Raw genomic sequence first — 24,912 nt, forward strand, 5'->3', positions numbered from 1 at the left:
CATGATTCTATCTATGTAACATTTGTGAAGTAACATAATTTTAGATATGAAGAATGGATTAATGTCTCCCAGGAGTTTGGGAGGGGAAATGGGGTGGCAATGAGTGACTATAAAGGGATGAAGGAATCTTGTGACATCGGTACAGTTAAGTATTTTGATTATGGTAATGTTTACATAAGGCTATTTATGTGAATAAATTGTACAGAGCTACAGACATACACATAAATAAGTGCCTATATAACTGGTGAAATCTATTCAATAAATAAGCTCTACAGATTGTACCAATGTCAATTTCCTGGTTTTGATATTGTACTCTACTTATGTAAGATGTTACCATTGGGAGAGGTGGGGGTGAATTGCACACAGGCCCTCCCTATACATTTCTTTACACCTTTCTATGCATCTATAATTATTTCAAAATAAAAAGGTTTTTAAAAAGTACTTTGCATACACTGTCTTACTTGATCTTCACAATAACTATGGGAAGTAAATAGTATGATTATTTACATTTTATAGGAAAGAGAAACAAGGTCCACAGGAAGAGTACATAGCTAAAAGCAAGCAAAGCCACATCCTCTTAAGTACTGATATATTTATGTAAGTATTTATAAGTATAAAAAGATTTAGGGAATCCAGCTGTCAGAAATAAAAGTGTTCTTTAGACAGCAAATTTCAAAGTAAAAATAAAAAAACAAGCCCTCTGTCTTCCCACACTTACGATAGACTTGAAGATTGTAGCACCTGGTGGTGGTGGTGATCATTTCAGAGGTCTTTACATTTATGTCAGCTTTGTAGATCCCTGAGTCTTCCAATCTCAGATTTCTGAGCTCCAGGTTATAGTTCTGACCTGAGACATTTATTCGTTCATGGTAATTTTGGTGGGTTATGGAAATTGTGGGTGCTGCTTCTGAGTTTCCTGGTGTTACAAAAGCGACAGATGTTTTGGAATTCCAAGAAATGCTCATAACTTTCTGTGACTGTTGGATATTTAAGGGGAAAGTAACTGACTCCCCCAGAATCCCATTCACCATGAAGATGTCTGTGTCACTTCCAGCTGCTTCCAGACCTGAGGACATAAATAGAAAATCATAACCATTTGACTGTTGCAACTTTTAGAATTCCCTGTTTCCCCAGGCTTGAATCTCCCCAAGGAGCAGATCATCCAGTTTCTTGATGATATCTTCTTTTTTTGTGGGGGGAGCATTCTGCTTTAAATATATTTAATATGATGGCTAAATATTCTAAAGGATTCTCTTTCAAAAACTAAGTTTCCCAGTGAATTTTAAGGGATCCATTTCATTAAAATTTATTTATCTAGACGTATAGACTCTGAGAGCTAGATGGAATTTGAGAGATGAAGGCCATAAACTTCCATGAGGTCTGAGATATTAAATGTTCTTTCTTTCCCAAGTCATATTGCCAAGTGGTCAAAGAGCTGGGACAAGAGCCTACGATGGCTACTGTGGTCTTTGCAAATAAAGAGCTACATGTATGCCTCTATTCCTAGAAGATATAGGCAGAGAGTGCTTTAGAGGCTCTGGAGTAAATATTCCCCAAGCTGGTGATTTTGGGGGGTCTTTTTTGTTCATTGCTATATCCCCAGTCTTTAGACAAGTACTTGACACATAGTGGGTGCTTAGTAAATATTTGTGGAATGAATTAATAAATGGAGTTAACTTATGTGTTGCCTAGGATCTTTTGGAGCAACTTCTGAAGTAAGCAAAGTTCGTTTATTCATTTATACTTTTATGAATGAATGCATGTATTTATTCAAGGTCAGCTTTGTTCCAGATACTATGGCAGGTATTTATTAATTTAATTATAATACAAACATTTGTTGAGCATCTACTCCTTAAAGCATGATGTAAGGAGATGGAGGTACAATGGTGAGTAAAAATGGACATAGTTCCTGCTCTCTGGAACTTAACAGTTAAAGAAGAGAACAGGTTTGATTAGATAAGTGCAAATGGTATTAAGTGTCATGGTACTTCAAGAGAGAATAAAAGGGGACTTGATTTGTTCTGGGAATCCAGGAATACTTTCGGGTAAAAGCTGAAGGATGAATGCTTTTAAAATCTAGCATGGAAAAAATGAAATTTTTTTTCTCTTCTCCTCCATTACCTTATGAAGATAAATTGATTTAATACATAGTTTGTAAAATGAAAGGCAATATAATTATAGGGTGTTTTTTCTCCTCTTCCTTCTATTCTTTCATCACTTTGTTATTCTCACTGAGCTATATAGTGTGAAATACTGTGTTAAGCCAGCATGTATGATATTCAAACTGTTTAATAACCAATAAGTACAGGCTCTGACCAATCAAGTAGGGCTTCAGCCATAAAGAGTAAAAGGGCCATTCTGATGAGTACTGGTTGCATGTAAGCCCCAAAGAGCAGAACAAAATTTTCCCATGTAAGTGAGTTCAGGTCGACCCTAAAGTTTATCCAGGCTTGGCATAAAGAGGGCAAGAATAGGGCTTCCCTGGTGGCACAGTGGTTATGAATCTGCCTGCCAATGCAGGGGACACAGGTCCGAGCCCTGGTCTGGGAAGATCCCACATTCCATGGAGCAACTAAGCCCGTGTGCCACAACTACTAAGCCCATGTGCCACAACTACAGAAGCCTGCATTCCTAGAGCCAGTGCTCCACAACAAAGAGAAGCCAGAACAATGAGAAGCCTGCGCACCGCAACGAAGTGTAGCCCCTGCTCGCCACAACTAGAGAAAGTGCGTGCGCAGCAATGAAGACCAAACACAGTCAAAAAAAAATTAATTAATTAAAAAAAGAAAAGAGGACAAGAATAAAGGTCATTGAGAATACAAGTCATTTTGAAGTGCCAGAAAAGCAAAGATATTTCTTAACCTGATGGTGCTGTCTCACTATGGCCACCCCCGCTCTCCAACACAGTAACTCCTTAATGAGCCAGGGGCTGCTAATATAAACCTCTTTCCTTTCAGAACATCCAAGATTTTCCCTTAGGATGAATATCCCAGGCAAGGACTGGTGACTTAGTTGGGGTGGGCTAAGTACAGAATGAGACGTAACAGGGCCCTGAGGGAAAGAGCGACACAAATGATCCCTATCTACAAACATTTATTAAGGGCTAATTAAGTGCCAGATGCTGTGTTAGGGACTCAGGGATGAATAGAACATGGTGGCAGCCCAGAGAATAAGACACATGAGCATTCAAGTGAACAATAATACGATATGATGAGTACTAAATGGTAAAAGCAAAAGGAACAAACCACTAGGGGAACAGGAGAGACTAAGCTTGCCTTCAGTGACAGGAGTCAGAGCTTATTAAAATCCATTCCTTGAACATTAATTCTCCGCAGAAAACCTCTTCCACTGGGCTGATAAGGTCGGGTAGAGGGGAACTTAGAGTGTCCCAGCCTGAATTCTTGGATGACCCAGTTATGGACATGTGACCTGTGCAGTTGTACAGAGCCTTGAGCTCAGAAGGACCTGAACTTGATTTAATGCTGCCATGTCACTTTGAACTTCTTAATATTATTTGAACAAGGGACCCCATATTTTCATGTTCTACTGGGTTCCACAAATTATATGGCTGGTCCTGGTGCCAGATCTCCCACATCTCATAAGGCTTTTTTTTTTTTTAGTCAGGCCCTTGTGCCTAATTTCCATTCTGCTCTTTGGATTCAGGTTCAGTGTGAGAAGATGGAAAGGGTGTGGGTTCCATAGACTCATAATTCTCTTATCAAACTCCAGGAAGTGGTGGGCAGTTTGTTAAGGCTGGGGCCTTCTTAATAGGAGCACAATTGTGCGGTCATAAAATGATTGGTGTGTGGTGTTGTTTTTGAAGTATGTCTTGTCTTCTGTAGCAAGTCATTCCGGAAGCGATGCTGGGGCATCAAAAGATAAGGCAGTGGGGGTGGCAGATACGCTAAGCTAGCGGAAGCCCTGTTGCTATTTTATGCTGTGGTCTTGGGGGTGAGATTCCTGGGTTTGCTGAGGAAAGGTGTAGGGCTTACACAAGCGTAATATGCACCTTTGGACATTCCATCTGAGGTCTGAGGCAGCTGCAAAACCATAGCATGCAGCGTAAAGATAAGGAGGCTGAAGACATAGGTGTTAGTACTTCTACTTATGAGCTGGGCAAACTTAATAAAGCCAGAAGACTTTTCTGAGTCTCAGTATTTTCATCCACAGAATGGAAATAATAACTATAAAAATCGCCTATCTAATTAGTGATCAGAAAATCATGAATAGAAACTCTGGTAACCATCAAGCCAAAATAAATGTTAGTAATGACTCTCATTCTCATCCTCACCTTAACAATTAGGACATGCCCTTTAGGGCTTCCCTAGTCCATCTCTATGATGGCCTTCATGACACCAGGGCCATACTAAAGAATGTATGAAGAGCCATTATTAAGGGCTAATTCAAGTAAAGCACAGAAGGATAGAGTTTTCAACACCACTCCACTTGGTGGCCTTTATTCTTCTCTTAAAGACTTCAGTCTTTTAAAAAAAGAATCTCCATATCAACCAACCCTAATATTTATTTTTCTAGGTGCTGAGGGGACTCAAACATTATATTAGTGTTGGAGGAGACCTTAAGAAAACTCAATTTCAGAGAGAATTCGTGGCACAAAAATTTCTTAAGGACTTACTATGAAATGGACTATGCAAGTCTATGACCAAGACAAGTTCCCTGTCTTTTTTTAGAAATTTCGTATATGCTTAGGGAAATAAGACACACACACAGACACACATAACTCTCCTTTACAATATGAAGTGGAAAATGATAAATTTAAGCAAATGGTAGAGACAATAATTGCAGTAGGCTTTCAAGGAAGGGAGAGATCACTTTGATCTGCAGTGGTTAGAGAAAACTTCTTGGAGGAAATAGAATTTGAGGAAGAACTTGAAGAGTGAATAGAATTTTATTGGATAGAAAGGGAAAGGATGGGTGTCTCGGGTCCTCAGGTCCTGAATAAAAGTATAGAAGCAGGAGAATGTGTGATATAGGTTGAATAAGTATAGATTTGCATAACAGAGTAGAGAGCAATAAGGCTGGAGATATAAATTGTTTAAATTTGGGATAGCCCTGAGTTTGAAGTCTACACCACAGGCAGAGGGGAGCTATTAAGGTTTTTGAGAATAAAGATTAAATGATGTTTTAGGGTCATAGTAATATGGTAATAACACATAGGAAGAATAAGAGGAAAGAGAAGCTGGGCTTAAGAAACCATTTCATAGGCTATTGTAGCCATCTGGGCGTGAATCGGGGGATGATGATGAGAATGGAAAGGAAGGGCTGAATTTGAGAGAGAGCACAAATAAAGGCAAGGAATAAGGAGGCATGTCACAGAATTCAACAATATATTTTGAGTGTCTACTTCATGTCAGTGGAAAACTAATAGCTACTGGAAATTAATTAAGTTTATGCTTGAAAGAAGTCAAAAGGAGAAGACAAGTTTAGTGTCAGAAATATTGAATGTGAGCTGATGGTGGACCATATAAATAAGGAGTTGGAAGTATGGAAGATGAGAAAAGTTAATGGATTCAAAGTATTATTTGGGGGGCTGTGACAGAATCTGCTAGTTGTTTTCCAATATTTGCTTTCATCTCCATTCTTAGTAACACATATATATGGAATCTAAGAAAAAAAAGGTCATGAAGAACCTAGGGGCAGGACAGGAATAAAGACACAGACCTACTAGAGAATGGACTTGAGGACAAGGGGAGGGGGAAGGGTAAGTTGGGACAAAGTGAGAGAGTGGCATGGACATATATACACTATCAAATGTAAAACTGATAGCTAGTGGGAAGCAGCTGCATAGCACAGGGAGATCAGCTCGGTGTTTTGTGACCACCTAGAAGGGTGGGATAGGGAGGGTGGGAGGGAGGGAGATGCAAGAGGGAAGATATATGGTGATATATGATATGTATAGCTGATTCAATTTGTTATAAAGCAGAAACTAACACACCATTGTAAAGCAATTATACTCCAATAAAGATGTTAAAAAAACAAACAAAAAAAAGACTACATTGCCCAGCCTTCTGCTAGCTCAGTTTGGTCATGAGACTAAGTTCAGGTCCATAGGATGAAAGTGAAAGTATTGTATCAACTTTTATGTCTTTAAGAAGAGGATGCTTTTTTTTTTTTAATTTTACAAATTAAATCAGTTATACATATACATATGTTCCCATATCCCCTCCCTTTTGCGTCTCCCTCCCACCCTCCCTATCCCACCCCTCCAGGCGGTCACAAAGAACCGAGCTGATCTCCCTGTGCTATGCGGCTGCTTCCCACTAGCTATCTACCTTACGTTTGGTAGTGTATATATGTCCATGCCGCTCTTTCACTTTGTCACAGCTTACCCTTCCCCCTCCCCATATCCTCAAGTCCATGCTCTAGTAGGTCTGTGTCTTTATTCCTGTCTTACCCCTATGTTCTTCATGACATTTTTTTCTTAAATTCCATATATATGTGTCAGCATACAGTATTTGTCTTTCTCTTTCTGACTTACTTCACTCTGTATGACAGACTCTAGGTCCATCCACCTCATTACAAATAGCTCAATTTCATTTCTTTTTATGGCTGAGTAATATTCCATTGTATATATGTGCCACATCTTCTTTATCCATTCATCAGATGATGGACACTTAGGTTGTTTCCATCTCTGGGCTATTGTAAATAGGGCTGCTATGAATATTTTGGTACATGTCTCTTTTTGAATTATGGTTTTCTCAGGGTATATGCCCAGTAGTGGGATTGCTGGGTCATATGGTAGTTCTATTTGTAGTTTTTTAAGGAACCTCCATACCGTTCTCCATAGTGGCTGTACCAATTCACATTCCCACCAGCAGTGCAAGAGTGTTCCCTTTTTTCCACACCCTCTCCAGCATTTATTGTTTCTAGATTTTTTGATGATGGCCATTCTGACTGGTGTGAGATGATATCTCATTGTAGTTTTGATTTGCATTTCTCTAATGAGTAAAGATGTTGAGCATCCTTTCATGTGTTTGTTGGCTGTCTGTATATCTTCTGTGGAGAAATGTCTATTTAGGTCTTCTGCCCATTTTTGGATTGGGTTGTTTGTTTTTTTGCTATTGAGCTGCATGAGCTGCTTATAAATTTTGGAGATTAATCCTTTGTCAGTTGCTTCATTTGCAAATATTTTCTCCCATTCTGAGGGTTGTCTTTTGGTCTTGTTTATGGTTTCCTTTGCTGTGCAAAAGCTTTGAAGTTTCATTAGGTCCCATGTGTTTATTTTTGTCTTTATTTCCATTTCTCTAGGAGGTGGGTCAAAAAGGATCTTGCTGTGATTTATGTCATAGAGTGTTCTGCCTATGTTTTCCTCTAGGAGTTTGATAGTGTCTGGCCTTACATTTAGGTCTTTAATCCATTTTGAGCTAATTTTTGTGTATGGTGTTAGGGAGTGATCTAATCTCATACTTTTACATGTCCCTGTCCAGTTTTCCCAGCACCACTTATTGAAGAGACTGTCCTTTCTCCACTGTACATTCCTGCCTCCTTTATCAAAGATAAGGTGACCATATGTGCGTGGGTTTATCTCTGGGCTTTCTATCCTGTTCCATTGATCTATCTTTCTGTTTTTGTGCCAGTACCATACTGTCTTGATTACTGTAGCTTTGTAGTATAGTCTGAAGTCAGGGAGCCTGATTCCTCCAGCTCCGTTTTTCGTTCTCAAGATTGCGTTGGCTATTCGGGGTCTTTTGTGTTTCCATACAAATTGTGAAATTTTTTGTTCTAGTTCTGTGAAAAATGCCATTGGTAGTTTGATAGGTATTGCATTGAATCTGTAGATTGCTTTGGGTAGTAGAGTCATTTTCACAATGTTGATTCTTCCAATCCAAGAACATGGTACATCTCTCCATCTATTTGTATCATCTTTAATTTCTTTCATCAGTGTCTTATAATTTTCTGCATACAGGTCTTTTGTCTCCTTAGGTAGGTTTATTCCTAGATATTTTATTCTTTTTGTTGCAATGGTAAATGGGAGTGTTTCCTTGATTTCACTTTCAGATTTTTCATCATTAGTATATAGGAATGCCAGAGATTTCTGTGCATTAATTTTGTATCCTGCAACTTTACCAAATTCATTGATTAGCTCTAGTAGTTTTCTGGTAGCATCTTTAGGATTCTCTATGTATAGTATCATGTCATCTGCAAACAGTGACAGCTTTACTTCTTCTTTTCCCATTTGGATTCCTTTTATTTCCTTTTCTTCTCTGATTGCTGTGGCTAAAACTTCCAAAACTATGTTGAATAAGAGTGGTGAGAGTGGGCAACCTTGTCTTGTTCCTGATCTTAGTGGAAATGGTTTCAGTTTTTCACCATTGAGGACGATGCTGGCTGTGGGTTTGTCATATATGGCCTTTATTATGTTGAGGAAAGTTCCCTCTATGCCTACTTTCTGCAGGGTTTTTATCATAAATGGGTGTTGAATTTTGTCAAAAGCTTTCTCTGCATCTATTGAGATGATCATATGGTTTTTCTCCTTCAGTTTGTTAATATGGTGTATCACGTTGATTGATTTGCGTATATTGCATTCCTGGAATAAACCCCACTTGATCATGGTGTATGATCCTTTTAATGTGCTGTTGGATTCTGTTTGCTAGTATTTTGTTGAGGATTTTTGCATCTATGTTCATCAGTGATATTGGCCTGTAGTTTTCTTTCTTTGTGACATCCTTGTCTGGTTTTGGTATCAAGGTGATGGTGGCCTCGTAGAATGAGTTTGGGAGTGTTCCTCCCTCTGCTATATTTTGGAAGAGTTTGAGAAGGATAGGTGTTAGCTCTTCTCTAAATGTTTGATAGAATTCGCCTGTGAAGCCATCTGGTCCTGGGCTTTTGTTTGTTGGAAGATTTTTAATCACAGTTTCAATTTCAGTGCTTGTGATTGGTCTGTTCATATTTTCTATTTCTTCCTGATTCAGTCTTGGCAGGTTGTGCATTTCTAAGAATTTGTCCATTTCTTCCAGGTTGTCCATTTTATTGGCATAGAGTTGCTTATAGTAATCTCTCATGATCTTTTGTATTTCTGCAGTGTCAGTTGTTACTTCTCCTTTTTCATTTCTAATTCTATTGATTTGAGTCTTCTCCCTTTTTTTCTTGATGAGTTTGGCTAATGGTTTATCAATTTTGTTTATCTTCTCAAAGAACCAGCTTTTAGTTTTATTGATCTTTGCTATCGTTTCCTTCATTTCTTTTTCATTTATTTCTGATCTGATTTTTATGATTTCTTTCCTTCTGCTAACTTTGGGATGTTTTTGTTCTTCTCTCTCTAATTGCTTTAGGTGCAAGGTTAGGTTGTTTATTCGAGATATTTCCTGTTTCTTAAGGTGGGATTGTATTGCCATAAACTTCCCTCTTAGAACTGCTTTTGCTGCATCCCATAGGTTTTGGGTCGTCGTGTCTCCATTGTCATTTGTTTCTAGGTATTTTTTAATTTCCTCTTTGATTTCTTCAGTGATCACTTCGTTATTAAGTAGTGTATTGTTTAGCCTCCATGTGTTTGTATGTTTTACAGCTCTTTTCCTGTAATTGATATCTAGTCTCATAGCATTGTGGTTGGAAAAGATACTTGATACAATTTCAATTTTCTTAAATTTACCAAGGCTTGATTTGTGACCCAAGATATGATCTATCCTGGAGAATGTTCCATGAGCACTTGAGAAAAATGTGTATTCTGATGTTTTTGGATGGAATGTCCTATAAATATCAATTAAGTCCATCTTGTTTAATGTATCATTTAAAGCTTGTGTTTCCTTATTTATTTTCATTTTGGATGACCTGTCCATTGGTGAAAGTGGGGTGTTAAAGTCCCCTACTATGATTGTGTTACTGTCGATTTCTCCTTTTATGGCTGTTAATATTTCCCTTATGTATTGAGGTGCTCCTATGTTTGGTGCATAAATATTTACAATTGTTATATCTTCTTCTTGGATTGATCCCTTGATCATTATGTAGTGTCCTTCTTTGTCTCTTCTAGTAGTCTTTATTTTAAAGTCTATTTTGTCTGATATGAGAATTGCTACTCCAGCTTTCTTTTGGTTTCCATTTGCATGGAATATCTTTTTCCATCCCCTTACTTTCAGTCTGTATGTGTCTCTAGGTCTGAAGTGGGTCTCTTGTAGACAGCATATATATGGGTCTTGTTTTTGTATCCATTCAGCCAGTCTGTGTCTTTTGGTGGGAGCATTTAGTCCATTTACATTTAAGGTAATTATTGATATGTATGTTCCTATTCTCATTTTCTTAATTGTTTTGGGTTCGTTATTGTAGTTCTTTTCCTTCTGTTGTGTTTCTTGCCTAGAGAAGTTCCTTTAGCATTTGTTGTAAAGCTGGTTTGGTGGTGCTGAACTCTCTCAGCTTTTGCTTGTCTGTAAACGTTTTAATTTCTCCATCAAATCTGAATGAGATCCTTGCTGGGTAGAGTAATCTTGGTTGCAGGTTTTTCTCCTTCATCACTCTAAGTATGTCCTGCCACTCCCTTCTGGCTTGTAGAGTTTCTGCTGAGAGATCAGCTGTTATCCTGATGGGGATTCCCTTGTGTGTTATTTGTTGTTTTTGCCTTGCTGCTTTTAATATGATTTCTTTGTGTTTAATTTTTGACAGTTTGATTAATATGTGTCTTGGTGTATTTCTCCTTGGATTTATTCTGTATGGGACTCTCTGTGCCTCCTGGACTTGATTAACTATTTCCTTTCCCATATTAGGGAAGTTTTCAACTATAATCTCTTCAAATATTTTCTCAGTCCCTTTCTTTTTCTCTTCTTCTTCTGGAACCCCTATAATTCGAATGTTGGTGCATTTAATGTTGTCCCAGAGGTCTCTGAGACTGTCCTCTGTTCTTTTCATTCTTTTTTCTTTATTTTGCTGTGCAGCAGTTATTTCCACTATTTTATCTTCCACCTCACTTATCCGTTCTTCTGCCTCAGTTATTCTGCTATTGATCCCATCTAGAGTAATTTTTATTTCATTTATTGTGCTTTTAATCGATGCTTGATTCGTCTTTAGTTCTTCTAGGTCCTTGTTAACTGTTTCTTGCATTTTGTCTATTCTATTTCCAAGATTTTGGATCATCTTTACCATCATTATTCTGAATTCTTTTTCAGATAGACTGCCTATTACCTCTTCATTTGTTAGGTCTGGTGGGTTTTTATCTTGCTCCTTCTCCTGCTGTGTGTTTTTCTGTCTTCTCATTTTGCTTATGTTACTGTGTTTGGGGTCTCCTTTTTGCAGGCTGCAGGTTCGTAGTTCCCGTTGTTTTTGGTGTCTGTCCCCAGTGGCTAAGGTTGGTTTAGTGGGTTGTGTAGGCTTCTTGGTGGAGGGGACTACTGCCTGTGTTCTGGTGGATGAGGCTTGATCTTGTCTTTCTGGTGGGCAGGTCCACGTCTGGTGGTGTGTTTTGGGGTGTTTGCGGACTTTTTATGATTTGAGGCAGCCTCTCTGCTAATGGGTGGCGTTGTGTTCCTGTCTTGCTAGTTGTTTGGCATAGGGTGTCCAGCACTATAGCTTGCTGGTCGTTGAGTGAAGCTGGGTGCTGGTGTTGGGATGGAGATCTCTGGAAGATTTTCGCCATTTGATATTATGTGGAGCTGGGAGGTCTCTTGTGGACCAGTGTCCTGAAGTTCGCTCTCCCACCTCAGAGGCACAGCACTGACTCCTGGCTCCTCAATTTGGGATGATTTGTTGTCTATTCATGTATTCCACAGATGCAGGGTACATGAAGTTGATTGTGGAGCTTTAATCCGCTGCTTCTGAGGCTGCTGGGAGAGGTTTCCCTTTCTCTTCTTTGTTCTCACAGCTCCTGGGTCTCAGCTTTGGATTTGGCCCCGCCTCTGCATGTAGGTCGCCGGAGGGCGTCTGTTTTTCGCTCAGACAGGACAGGGTTAAAGGAGCAGCCTCTTCGGGGACTCTGGCTCACTCAGGCCGGGCGGGAGGGAGGGGCACGGAGTGCGGGGCGAGCCTGCAGCGGCAGAGGTCGGCGTGACGTTGCACCAGCCTGAGGCGCGCCGTGCGTTCTCCCAGGGAAGCCACCCCTGGATCCCGGGACCCCGGCAGTGGCAGGCTGCACAGGCTCCCGGAAGGGCGGTGTGGACAGTGACCTGCGCTCGCACGCAGGCTTCCTGGCGGCGGCAGCAGCAGCCCCAGCGTCCCACGCCCGTCTCTGGGCTCCGCGCTTTCAGCCGCGACTCGCGCCCGTCTCTGGAGCTCCCCTAAGCGGCGCTGTTAATCCCCTCTCCTCGCGCACCAGGAAACCAAGAGGGAAGAAAAAGTCTCCTGCCTCTTCGGCAGCTCCAGAGTTTTCCCGGACTCCCTCCCGGCCAGCTGCGGCACACCAGCCCCCCTCAGGCCGAGTTCCCGCCGCCAGCCCCAGTCCTCTCCCTGCGCTCTGACCGAAGCCCGAGCCTCAGCTCCAGCGCCGCCCGCCCCGGCGGGGGAGCAGACAAGCCTCTAGGGCTGGTGAGTGCCGCTCGGCACCGCTCTTCTGTGCGGGAATCTCTCTGCTTTGCCCTACCCAGGTATGTGGGGAGTTTCTTGCCTTTTGGGAGGTCTGGGGTCTTCTGCCAGCGTTCAGTAGGTGTTCTGTAGGAGTTGTTCCACGTGTAGCTGTATTTCTGGTGTATCTGTGGGGAGGAAGGTGATCTCCGCGTCTTACTCTTCCGCCATCTTACCCGGAAGTCACCTCTATGAGTTGGAATCCTTCTCCTGCCAGCCGGCTGTCTATCAGCTCCTCGGAAAGGATTACTGGATCACAAACCCAGCCCAGGGCAGGGCCAGTGGTAGCAGATTCTCTTGCTGTTTGAGCCTTTGTATCCTCCTCCGTGTCCGCCTCAAGTCCTGGCACAAACGGCGGTTTTGAGGGCGCTGGACGTCGTGTGGGAAAAGGCTCCTTTGCTGTCCTGGAGCATCAGCCTGATGGGCGAAGAGGATGCTTTGTTTTCATTTCTTCCTTGTCTCTTACAGGCTGGAATGCCATGACAACTGGATCTTGGACATTTTGGGTCAAGAAGAGGAAGCCAAGTACTGAGAACTGTGGAGCAGGAAGACTGAAAAAGTCTGGATTCCTGATGACCTTGTGAACTATTCTACCAACTGAACTGCCAACTGCAGACATTTGACATGAGCAAGAAATAAAATTTTTTCTTCTATAAGGAATTCTTTTTTTTTGAATCTTTGTCATCAAACTGAAATTCAAGTGGTTTAGGAATCATCTATGGAGAGATGATTGAAGAAGAGGGGCACTCAGGAAGAGTTGGCTGAAGTCCAAGGCTGAGCCTTGTGAGCAGCGCTTACATTTCTAAAAGAGGCACTATCAAAAGAAACTGAATAGACCAAGTGGTAGGAGTGGCAAGAGAGGAACCAATAGTGGACAATATCATGAAATCCAGGAGGACAAAAAATCTCAAGAAGGGGACTATAACTGATGTCTAGTGATTCAGAGTCTTCAAGTAAGATAAAGACTGAAAATGATCCCTAGATTTGTCCATTAGGAGGTTATTGATGGTGCTTGAGAATGTAGTGCAAGTTAGGATGATTCAAATGGAGGCCAGAGTACAGAGGATTGAGGATAGAATATGTGGTAAAGAAGTGGAAAAGCTTGATAGTGAAAGAAATGTTATAAGATAGAATAATAGCTAGAGGGTCAAGAAAAACTACTATTTGATTTTGTTTTAAAGTAGAAGGTATTAGCAGCCGCAGAGCACAGGGAGATCAGCTCGGTGCTTTGTGACCTCCTGGAGGGGTGGGATGGGGAGGGTGGGAGGGAGGGAGATGCATGAGGGAAGGGATGTGGGAACAGATGTATATGTATGACTGATTCACTTTGTTATAAAGCAGAAACTAATAAAAAAATTAAAAAAATAAAAAATAAAAAATAAAAAAAAGTAGAAGGTATTGGTGGGGGAAGGGTGGTAAGAAGGGAGAGAAGATAGAGATTTCCCTTATTATGTCTGCTCTAGGTTACATGCTCCTACTCATGGAGTTTGGTGTTTCTCTCTAATAGTACTTGCCACACTGGCTGGTAGCCATGAATCCATGTGTCTGTTTCTGGACACTGTGAATCACTTGAATCCAGGGACCTTGCCTTCAAATCCCAAGCACCTAGCACAGTGTAGGATACACTGGCCACTAATGCTTGTGTGGAACAAAAGATGGAATGGAAATGGTGGGCAGAGAAAAGTATAGGTTTTCAGTCAGAGGCGGGTAATGCCTTCATCTGAAGTGGAAGAAAAAAAGGAAAGGATGAGTGAAAGCATACGGGTATTTTGAGGTCTTGTTGGGAGTAGGGATAGAAGAAAGTCTGCTTTGTGAAGTGGAGGAAACATAGGTTTGAGCCAGATGGACCTGTGTTCAAGTTCAATCCCTGACATTTACTGAGGCCCTTATATTACTTAACTACAAGATAGGATATAATAATGCCTGCCTCATGGAATTGTTGTGAGGGCATACAGAAGGTGTTTAATACATAGTGGACATTTTGGAGTAGAGAAGTTAAAATAGTAGACAGTCATGGTTGATAGCCTTCATCTCTTCAGTAATGTAGGAGATAAGAAGAGGCAAGAGTGGGACTAGGAGTTAGGAAGCATAAAGGTTACGGACACATATTTTGAATCTAGCTATATTTGAACCTACATATATTATCTTGAGAAAATTATTGAAATTCTCTGATCCTCAGGTTCCTCACCTTTAAAATGTGGATAATTATTCAATGCAATTAAAAAGATAGAGCACTTAGCACAATGCCTGGCACATAAAAATGGTAGTTGCTATTATTATTTTGATGAATGTAAAAATTTTGAGGAAATGCTGCTCCAGGGAACACCTCAGGGAGTTAACAAGGGATTGATTAAGTGGATGAAGGTACTGCTGAGCAGACTTGGGAGCCTAATGAAGAAGAGATGACCCACATTTATAACATCTCCCACTGTGTGTGATTTCCTGACTACCATAGCCAGACCACAGCTAGGGTGGGTAGGAGAAAGGTACTACTTCTAGAGGAGAAGCAAAGGCAAGAAAAGGCTGGAACCCTGGGATGTGGGCTTGGATGGGAAAATATGTTCGCTGTGAACCCTAGGTAGCTATGGTGAAGAGGGGACCAGAGGGGAAGGATGACACCAGCTTAGACAGCACCGTGGACAGGTTATTCACTGGAGCTGGATTTCCCCTCCTGGAAGGGAAGCTGGGCACATTTTCCAGCCTAATATATCTTTAGTGTATTAGGTGATAACTCCTGTTTCCCTGGATGAACCCATATGAATGGGTGGACTTCACAAATGTACATTTCATGATAAAGTAGCTGCCAAAAATCACTGACTCACTAACTGGAAGAAGGCAATAGAGAATATGAGAATAAGAAATGTGTTTGGAAAAAATAAAGAATCAGAAACTTCATCTGGGTTAGAAATAGTGATGGGGCAGGAGAACATTAACTGAATAGAGGGAAATTCTTCATAGCTGAGCAAGGGAAACTTACTATGAAGTGTTGGGTGGAATCTAAAGAGATTTTGAAATATTAAATATTGATGACAACAAAGAGGGTGTTTAGGTTTAAACCTCATAGTTCTCCTTAGAGTCTATTAAAAACAAAGACAGTGTACATTTGGGGTTTTGAGGGGCTCCCTAGTCTCCTTTCATATACTTTGCCACCATCTACTAGATCCTGTCTGGTCTGCCCCTGCTCTCCTGCCTCATCTCCTACCTTTCTCTCCCCTACTCACTCCAACCACACTGACTTCCTCATTCTTCAAACCAGCTGCTGTTGTCTTAGAGACTTTGGACTTGCTGTCCTCCTTTTCTACACTCTTTCCAGCACTCCCTTACTGTGAAACTCTGCTCCAATGTCATCTCATCAGAGAGAGCTTTCTTAATCACCATGTTTAAGTAGCAGTCTCCTTCCCATCACTCCCTATTGCTTTGTCTTACTTTATTTTTCCTCATAGCAGTTTTGACTACTAAAGCATTGTATGTGCGTATTTACTTATTGTCTTCCCCACTTTGCACCCCCATGAGAATATAATTGCCATGCAGTCCTTGTCTGTTTTGGTCACTAGTATTTCCCTAACAATTAGTGGATGATTATTAAATATTTGTTGAAAGAATAAATAATTTTTTGGCTACTGACCCAGTTACCCTTTTTCTAGCAATAAAAAGCAAGGTAGAAAACTCAGAGCAAGAGAGAGAGTGAGGGCAAGAGATAACTCTACTGCTTTCTGCGTCTTGGTGTGGAAGGTCCATGGTGTAAACTGATTAATAAGAAGGAGAAGTTGGCTAACTGTAACTGCTTTCCATTCCAATATTCTCATGTTGTTAACAACAACAACAAAAAATTACATAGGTCCAGAGGCTGGGGCTTCAAAGCATGGTTAGTAAAAGTGTCCTGAACTAGGGATCAAGAAACATGTTCTAGTCAAGGCTCTGTTGCCAACCAGCTAAATGACCATGACTAAGTCACTTACCTGTTAAACCACAGAATTCTAGTTGGTAAATGAAATAAAATTCCTCTACCACTTTGAGGAATTATGAAGATTAAATGACACTAGGCAGCTCTACCCACCACCAGTCCCTCCCATCTGGAAACTTACACAATCCTTTTAGATAGCCTCATCCACCAGATGTCAGACAGCAGAAGCAAGAAGAACTACAGTCCTGCAGCATGTGGAACAAGAACAACATTCACAGAAAGATAAGCAAGATGAAAAAGCAGAGGGCTATGTACCAGATGAAGAAACAAGGTAAAACCCCAGAAAAACAACTAAATGAAGTGGAGATAGGCAACATTCTAGAAAAATAATTCAGAATAATGATAGTGAAGATGATCCAGGACCTCAGAAAAAGAATGGAGGCAAAGATCGAGAAGATGCAAGAAATGTTTAACAAAGACCTAGAAGAATTAAAGAAAAAACAAACAGAGATGAACAATACAATAACTGAAATGAAAACTACACTAGAAGGAATCAATAGCAGAATAACTGAGGCAGAAAAACGGATAAGTGACCTGGAAGACAGAATGTTGGAATTCACTGCTGCAGAACAGAATAAAGAAAAAAGAATGAAAAGAAATGAAGACAGCCTAAGAGACCTCTGGGACAACATTAAACACAACAGCATTCGCAATATAAGGGTCCCAGAAGGAGAAGAGAGAGAGAAAGGACAAGAGAAAATATTTGAAGAGATTATAGTCGAAAACTTCCCTAACATGGGAAAGGAAAGAGCCACCCAAGCCCAGGAAGTGCAGCGAGTCCCATACAGGATAAACCCAAGGAGAAACACACTGAGACACATAGTAATCAAATTACCAAAAGTTAAAGACAAAGAAAAATTATTGAAAGCAGCAAGGGAAAAAGGACAAATAACATACAAGGGAACTCCCATAAGGTAAACAGCTGATGTCTCATCAGAAACTCTACAAGTCAGAAGGGAGTGGCATGATATACTTAAAGTGATGAAAGGGAAGAACCTACAACGAAGATTACTCTACCCGGCAAGGATCACATTCAGATTCAATGGAGAAATCAAAAGCTTTACAGACAAGCAAAAGCTAAGAGAATTCAGCACCACCAAACCAGCTCTACAACAAATGCTAAAAGAACTTCTCTAACTGGGAAACATAAGAGAAGAAAAGGACCTACAAAAACAAACCAAAACTGTTAAGAAAATGGTAATAGGAACATACATATCGATAATTACCTTAAACGTGAATGGATTAAATGCTCCATCCAAAAGATTCAGGCTTGCTCAATGGATACAAAAACAAGACCCATATATAAGCTGTCCACAAGAGACCCAGTTCAGACCTAGGGACACATACAGACTGAAAGTGAGGGGATTGAAAAAGATATTCCATGCAAATGGAAATCAAAAGAAAGCTGGAGTAGCAATACTCACATCAGAAAAAATAGACTTTAAAATAAAGAATGTTACAAGAGACAAGGAAGGACACTACATAATGATCAAGGGATCAATCCAAGAAGAAGATATAAAAATTATAAATATATATGCACCCAACATAGGAGCACCTCAATACATAAGGCAACTGCTAACAGCTATAAAAGAGGAAATCAACAGTAACAGAATAATTGTGGGGGACGTTAACACCCCACTTTCACCAATGGACAGATCACCCAAAATGAAAATAAATAAGGAAACAGAAGTTTTAAATGACACAATAGACCAGATAGATTTAATTGATATTTATAGGACATTCCATCCAAAAACAGCAGATTACACTTTCTTCTCAAGTGCGTACGGAACATTCTCCAGGATAGATCACGTCTTGGATCACAAATCAAGCCTCAGTACATTTAAGAAAATAGAAATCATATCTAGCATCATTTCTGACCACAAGAGAAATTAGAACTCTTGCATTCCTATACGTTAATGATGAAAATTCTGAAAGAGAAATTACAGAAACACTCCCATTTACCATTGTAACAAAAAGAATAAAATACCTAGGAATAAACCTACCTAGGGAGACAAGAGACCTGTATGCAGAAAACTATAAGACACTGATGAAAGAAATTAAAGATGATAGAAACAGATGGACAGATATACCATGTTCTTGGATTGGAAGAATCAATATTGTGAAAATGACTATACTACTCAAAGTAATCTACAGATTCAATGCAATCCCTATCAAATTAACAATGGCAGTTTTTACAGAACTAGAACAAAAAATCTTAAAATTTGTGTGGAGACAAAAAAGACCCCGAATAGTCAAAGCAGTCTTGAGGGAAAAAAACGGAGCAGGGGAAATCAGACTCCCTGACTTCAGATTATACTACAAAGCTACAGTAATCAAGACAATATGGTACTGGCACCAAAACAGAAATATAGATCAATGCAACAAGATAGAAAGCCCAGAGATAAACTCACACACCTATGGTCAACTAATCTATTGCAAAGGTGGCAATGATATACAATGGAGAAAAGACAGTCTCTTCAATAAGTGGTGCTGGGAAAACTGGACAGCTACTTGGAAAAGAATGAAATTAGAACACTCCCTAACACCATACACAAAAATAAACTCGAAATGGATTAGAGACCTAAATGTAAGACAGGACACTATAAAACTCTTAGAGAAAAACATAGGAGGAACACTCTTTGATATAAATCACAGCAAGATCCTTTTGACCCTCCTCCTAGAGAAATGGAAATAAAAACAAAAATAAACATATGGGACCTAATGAAACCTAAAAGCTTTTGCCCAGCAAAGGAAACCATAAACAAGACGAAAAGACAACTCTCAGAATGGTAGAAAATATTTGCAAATGAATTAACGGACAAAGGATTAATCTTCAAAATATATAAACAGCTCATGCAGCTCAATATTAAAGAAACAAACAACCCAATCCAAAAATGGCCAGAAGACCTAAATAGATATTTCTCCAAAGAAGACATACAGATGGCCAAGAAGCACATGAAAACCTGCTCAACATCACTAATTATTAGAGAAATGCAAATCAAAACTACAATGAAGTATCACATCACACCAGTTAGAATGGGCATCATCAGAAAATCTACTAACAACAAATGCTGGAGAGGGTGTGGAGAAAAGGGAACCCTCTTGCACTGTTGGTGGGAATGTAAATTGATACAGCCACTATAAAGAACAGTATGGAAGTTCCTTAAAAACTAAAAATAGAATTACCATATGATCCAGCAATCCCACTCTGGGCTGGGCATATACCCAGAGAAAACCATAATTCAAAAAGACACATGCACTCCAATATTCATTGCAGCACTATTTACAATAAACAGATCATGGAAGCAGCCTAAATGCCTATCGACAGACGAATGGATAAAGAAGTTGTGGTATGTATATACAATGGAATATTACTCAGCCATAAAAAGGAATGAAATTGAGTTATTTGTTGAGATGTGGATGGATCTAGAGACTGTCATACAGAGTGAATTAAGTCAGAAAGTGAAAAACAAATATCATATATTAATGCATGTACATGGAACCTAGAAAAATGGTGCAGATGAACCAGTTTGCAGGACAGAAGTTGAGACACAGATGTAGAGAACAAATATATGGACACCAAGGGGGGAAAGCCACGGGAGTTTGGGGATGGTGGTGTGCTGAATTGGGTGATTGGGATTGACATGTATACAATGATGTGTATAAAATTGATGACTAATAAGAACCTGCTGTATAAAAATATAAAATAAAATTCAAAAAAAATGACACTAGGGCTTCCCTGGTGGCACAGTGGTTGAGAGTCCGCCTGCTGATGCAGGGGACACGGGTTTGTGCCCCGGTCCGGGAAGATCCCACATGCTGCGGATCAGCTGGGCCCGTGAGCCATGGCCGCTGAGCCTGTGCGTCCGGAGCCTGTGCTCCGCAACGGGAGAGGTCACAACAGTGAGAGGCCTGCATACTGCAAAAAAAAAAAAAAAAAAAAAAAAAAAGACACTAGATTTCTCTCAGGTGTATATATCAACAGAGAAGAATGTAGAACTCCCAAAGGGAGTCTTGCCATGAGGAGCACCCTCTTTCTGCCCCCGTGTCATGCACCATGACTTAGTGATGAAGATTCAGACTGCCTGAGCTTGAATCCTGCTTCTTCCAGGCACTAGCCATGAGACTTTGGGAAATTTAACCACCTCTCTGTGTCTCAGTTTTATCAGCTTCTAAATGAAGCCAATAGACTAATAGCACTTATTTCATAGAAGCGTTATGAGAGTTAAACAAGTTAATATATGTAAACCTATTGGAAAAGTACCTTGCATATACTAGGCACCATAGGCGTTTGTTATGTAAAATGAAAGCATTATTACAGAGATTAAGATAATACCCCAAACAACTTTTATGTGTTCCAAAAGAAGAGCTGCAGTATTGGGGAGATGTTAGAGAAGGCCAACATGAAGCTATTCATGGGAGGGGAAGTAAGGAAGGGTAGACTGTTGCTTAATAGTGACCCAAACCCCCTCACTTCTTCAGGATTCTTCAAGTCAGTATTTCTTGTCCTTTTTTTGACTCCAGCTAACCTTCTCCTCCTCTCCTCCCATTCACTGCCTGCCTGAATATTGCAGGCCTGGAAGGGTGACCAGACGTAGCACCACCCAATGGCACCCAGAAGAGAGGTGGTTGTAACCAGTTATTCTGAGTGAAGTGAACTAGCAGGCAAAGAGGAAACAAAGTGTTAGCAGCCAGAAGTTTTGTGTCATTCTCCATGAGGATGGAAAGTCCTTGGTTATGAGGTTTTAGAAAAAAGGAACCTACCACCCCCATACAATAGTATGCTATTTTCTGCTGGATTTTATTTTATTTTATTTTATTTTACTTTATATTATCTTTATTGAGATTTGGGTTGACTTGAATCCACTTCTGCAACACACACACACACACACACACACACACACACACACAGATTCTCAAAACAGAGATGTGGTCCTGGCCACCCATTGTTTTATCACTACTCGGCACTGTAAGCATATAATTAAAAAAATCGAGTATAACAAAGGAAATGTGGGTACATACCTCTACTAACATCAGCCCCCCAATTGATTTTCACACCTCTTTCTTTTCCAACTTCCATGTAGATGAGTTTAGATACCCCCAAACTTACAGATTCATCCTTCTCTTAGGTTCAAGAGAAGAAAGGTTTGATTTAGGAAATACTTGAGTAGCCCAAGTGGCCTAACACTGACTTTTGGGCTCCTGTTGTGAAGTCACTCTGGCTGCTTTGTGGTTCACCATATTGATCTCTAGGGCTGCTTTGTGGATTGGGTTGGTGTGGTGGGTCATACCCCCTCTACTGGAGTCCCGTGTTGTCACAAGTATGCAGCTTCAAGCCTCTACTTGGAGACTGGATTTTTAAGTTAATGTCCTGACACCTAGTTTTCCCCATACTTAATACATTTTTTCTTGTCTATAACTGGGCTTTTGCTTTTTTTTTTGAGCAATAGCCAATATTTATTGAGCACTTACTATGTGCCAGACATTTGTGCTAAGCTCTGTATCATTGAATCTTTACAATGATTTGCTTTATTTATTTTTTAAAATATTTTTATCAATTATACTCCATTTAAAATTATTAGAAAATAATGGCTATATTTCCCTGTGCTATACAATACACCCTTTTGCTTGTCTGTTTTATACATAGTATTTTTTTTAAACAACTTTATTGGAGTATAATTGCTTTACAATGGTGTCTTAGTTTGGGCTTTTGCTTTTAAGCCGTTTCTGAGTGTCTATGGTAGTAGTCTGCTCAAATCGCTTTCTAGAACAGAGGCTTGGTCTTTATCTTGAAGGCCTCTCTTTATTAGGACTTTGGACTAGTGGCAAATTGACTCTTGCCAGGACCCTTCTCCAGGCATGAAGTCCTGTCTCTAACCCCCAGGATCATGGTTGGGGCCTACTTATCCAGAAACAGATATCCAGAGGGGCCCGCTCACTTCCCTTGTACTTTTAAGTATCACCTACTGGAACACACCATGACTGTGCTCTACGTTCAACAAGACATCAAGACCTTGTTGATACTGGACCCTTGTTTGTTTTGAAAAAGAAAATTCAAGTCAACACATAACCATGTTCATGTGAATGATACCTGAACCTGTCTGGATATGGTCATTTACTTGGATATTCTGCCTTGCTGGCCTGCCTAAACTTCTGTTATTGGCAAAGGTCTGGCCTCTAACCCCCATCCTCCTCTGTAGGTAGGTATAGAGATAGGCCCAGCCTCTTCTGAATAATCCTTTCTTGTTGGGAATAAATCACCATTCATGATAAATCCTAAAGTTGTATAACCATCAATCTCAGGGACAATTCTACTTCAGCATCAAAGTGGGTGAAGGCAGCACTGCTTAGTGGTTAAGCCTAAAGATACTGGAGTTCAAATCATACTTCCCCCACTTTTTGGCTAAATGACTTCTGATTTTCTGTGTTAATGTCTTCATCTGTAAATTGGGATATTAATAGTATCCATCTCATAAGGTGTTGTGAGGATTAGACAAAATAACAAACGTACGCTACTTAGAGTAATGCCAGACATGTAGTGATTGCTTCATAAATGGTTAATTATTACTATTATTGACAGGAGAGAGGAGAAAGGAGCAAGTGGAGGGGCTGGAGAAAGAGAAGTGAGAAAGGTGTGGAGAAAAGGAAGAATTAAAGGAGTGTGAGAAAGAACACATAGAAGGGCATGAAGCAAAAGTGGTGGATTCTTGTCTTCTACCCCAAAGGGTAGGTAGCTAGTAGAATACTTGGAGGGACAGTCAGAGTCACAGTGTTCACAGGTCATGATGAGGAAGTTGAGATTACAGAGCATAAGACTGTGAGTCTTGGTTCTTAGAGAAAACTTTTCCAACATGGAATGGTCATGAGCTTTGCACACTCAGACTCCTCTTATTTCAGTGGTTTCAAGGGAAAATGGGATTTCCAACCCCCTTTTCCCACTGCATTTCCGCTGCTTCCACTGCTCTGAATTCCAGGGAAGTAAGTAAAGTCAGTGTTGATGTCTAAGCCCAGTGCTAAATATAAGGGACCACCTTTGCCAGGAATAGCAGCAGGAGGGATTTCGGGTATATTTTTGACTCAGGAAATGTTGGTGGAATAAACTTTAAAAGGTAAACAGATCCATTCAACAAAGGCAAATTGTACCTGAAAGTACTTTTAGTTTTACTGCTATAAAAACAAGTCCCCACCCCTCATTTATGGATCCCTGACAAAATGAATATTTCATCCCTGGTTTTCTCTTATGGAACCCCAAAAGCCCACACCTAAGCTTAAATTCCCACCATCTTTTCATCTGCTCATGTTCCTTGGATCATCCTAAACAGAGGAGTCTCACCCAGGATCTCAGTGCAAGAAAGCCCTGGCTCCTCCTAAAACCATGTGAAAAGCAAGTGTGAAAAACAACAGCATTAGCTAATATTTGTTAAGCACCTACTATATTCAGATACTGTGCCAAGTGTTGTAAATGGATTATCATTTTTGTTCTAAAAAAAAATCCTATTTTACTAATAGTTCTCCCATTTTGAAATCTAAATAACATTTTTGGGACCCAGGATGGGCTGCCCCCAAATATGCCACAATGGCATATTGATTATTATTATTACTTTTTGGCCATGCCACTTGCAGGGATTTCAGTTCCCCTACCAGGGCTAGAACCCGGGCCATGGCAGTGAAAGCCCAGAATTCTAACCATTAGGCCACCAGGTAATTCCCAATGTTGATTATTTTGAATTGAATTTCCTTAAGAAGCAGCCAATGCAAGAGGGAAACTCTGACTCTTCTCTGTCCCCCTGAAAGCAGAAAATAAATCTCCCATGTGAAAGGTGCACTCCCTATATCTGGAGGTACAAGGACATCCTTATCGCCAGAGACAGGGAATTTGGGGCAAGAAGCTTGTATAAACAAACCTTGTTACTTTAATTTACTACTTCAAGCCCAAACTCTGTTTACATTCTTCACTGATTGAGCACCCAAAGCCTAAGTTTCTTTGTCCTGTTGATTCTTCACAAGTTTATTTTTTCTTTGTCTAAAAAGTATAAAAGCTGTTTGTGTTGGCCACTTGTTAGGTCTAATTTCTATGAGACTTCTGTGTGCACAAATTAAAATTTGTCTCTTTTCTCCTATAATCTGTCTTGTGTCAATTTTATTATTAGTCCAGACACAGGAACTCAAGAGGGGGAAGAGGGGAAATAGTCCCCTTCCTGACAACAGGTGGAGTTTATATAACTTTCCCAAAGTCCTAAAACTAATGGATGAATGATTCACTGCTAGCTGATTTGACAACTTCGATTTCAGTTTCAGTAGATGAGGCAAGTGTATCTTAGAGCTGCCTTTCATCGTAGCATGTTTTGCCCTTTGAAGAGTATCAAGGACATGGAAACTGAATGAGTGAAGAAGTCAGAAAAGTGTGGAGCAGAAAGAACTATAGCCCTGGGGTTAACAGCACAAATGTC

General features: G+C 40.2%; 1 protein-coding gene across 1 annotated transcript in view; it reads right to left on the minus strand.

Moving 5' to 3' along the window:
• CD84 (CD84 molecule) overlaps positions 1-21,751 on the minus strand; it is a 38,140-nt gene extending 16,389 nt beyond the window's left edge. The window contains exons 1-2 of the mRNA XM_060120591.1: positions 21,655-21,751; positions 719-1,066 (exon numbers count right to left, since the gene is read on the minus strand). Of these exons, the coding sequence (XP_059976574.1) occupies positions 719-1,066; positions 21,655-21,751 (445 nt within the window). The remainder of the gene's footprint in view (positions 1-718; positions 1,067-21,654) is intronic.
• Positions 21,752-24,912: the final 3,161 nt, after the last annotated feature.

The sequence above is a fragment of the Mesoplodon densirostris genome, chromosome 2 (assembly GCF_025265405.1).
Source record: "Mesoplodon densirostris isolate mMesDen1 chromosome 2, mMesDen1 primary haplotype, whole genome shotgun sequence".
In the NCBI taxonomy this organism is placed as follows: domain Eukaryota; kingdom Metazoa; phylum Chordata; class Mammalia; order Artiodactyla; family Ziphiidae; genus Mesoplodon; species Mesoplodon densirostris.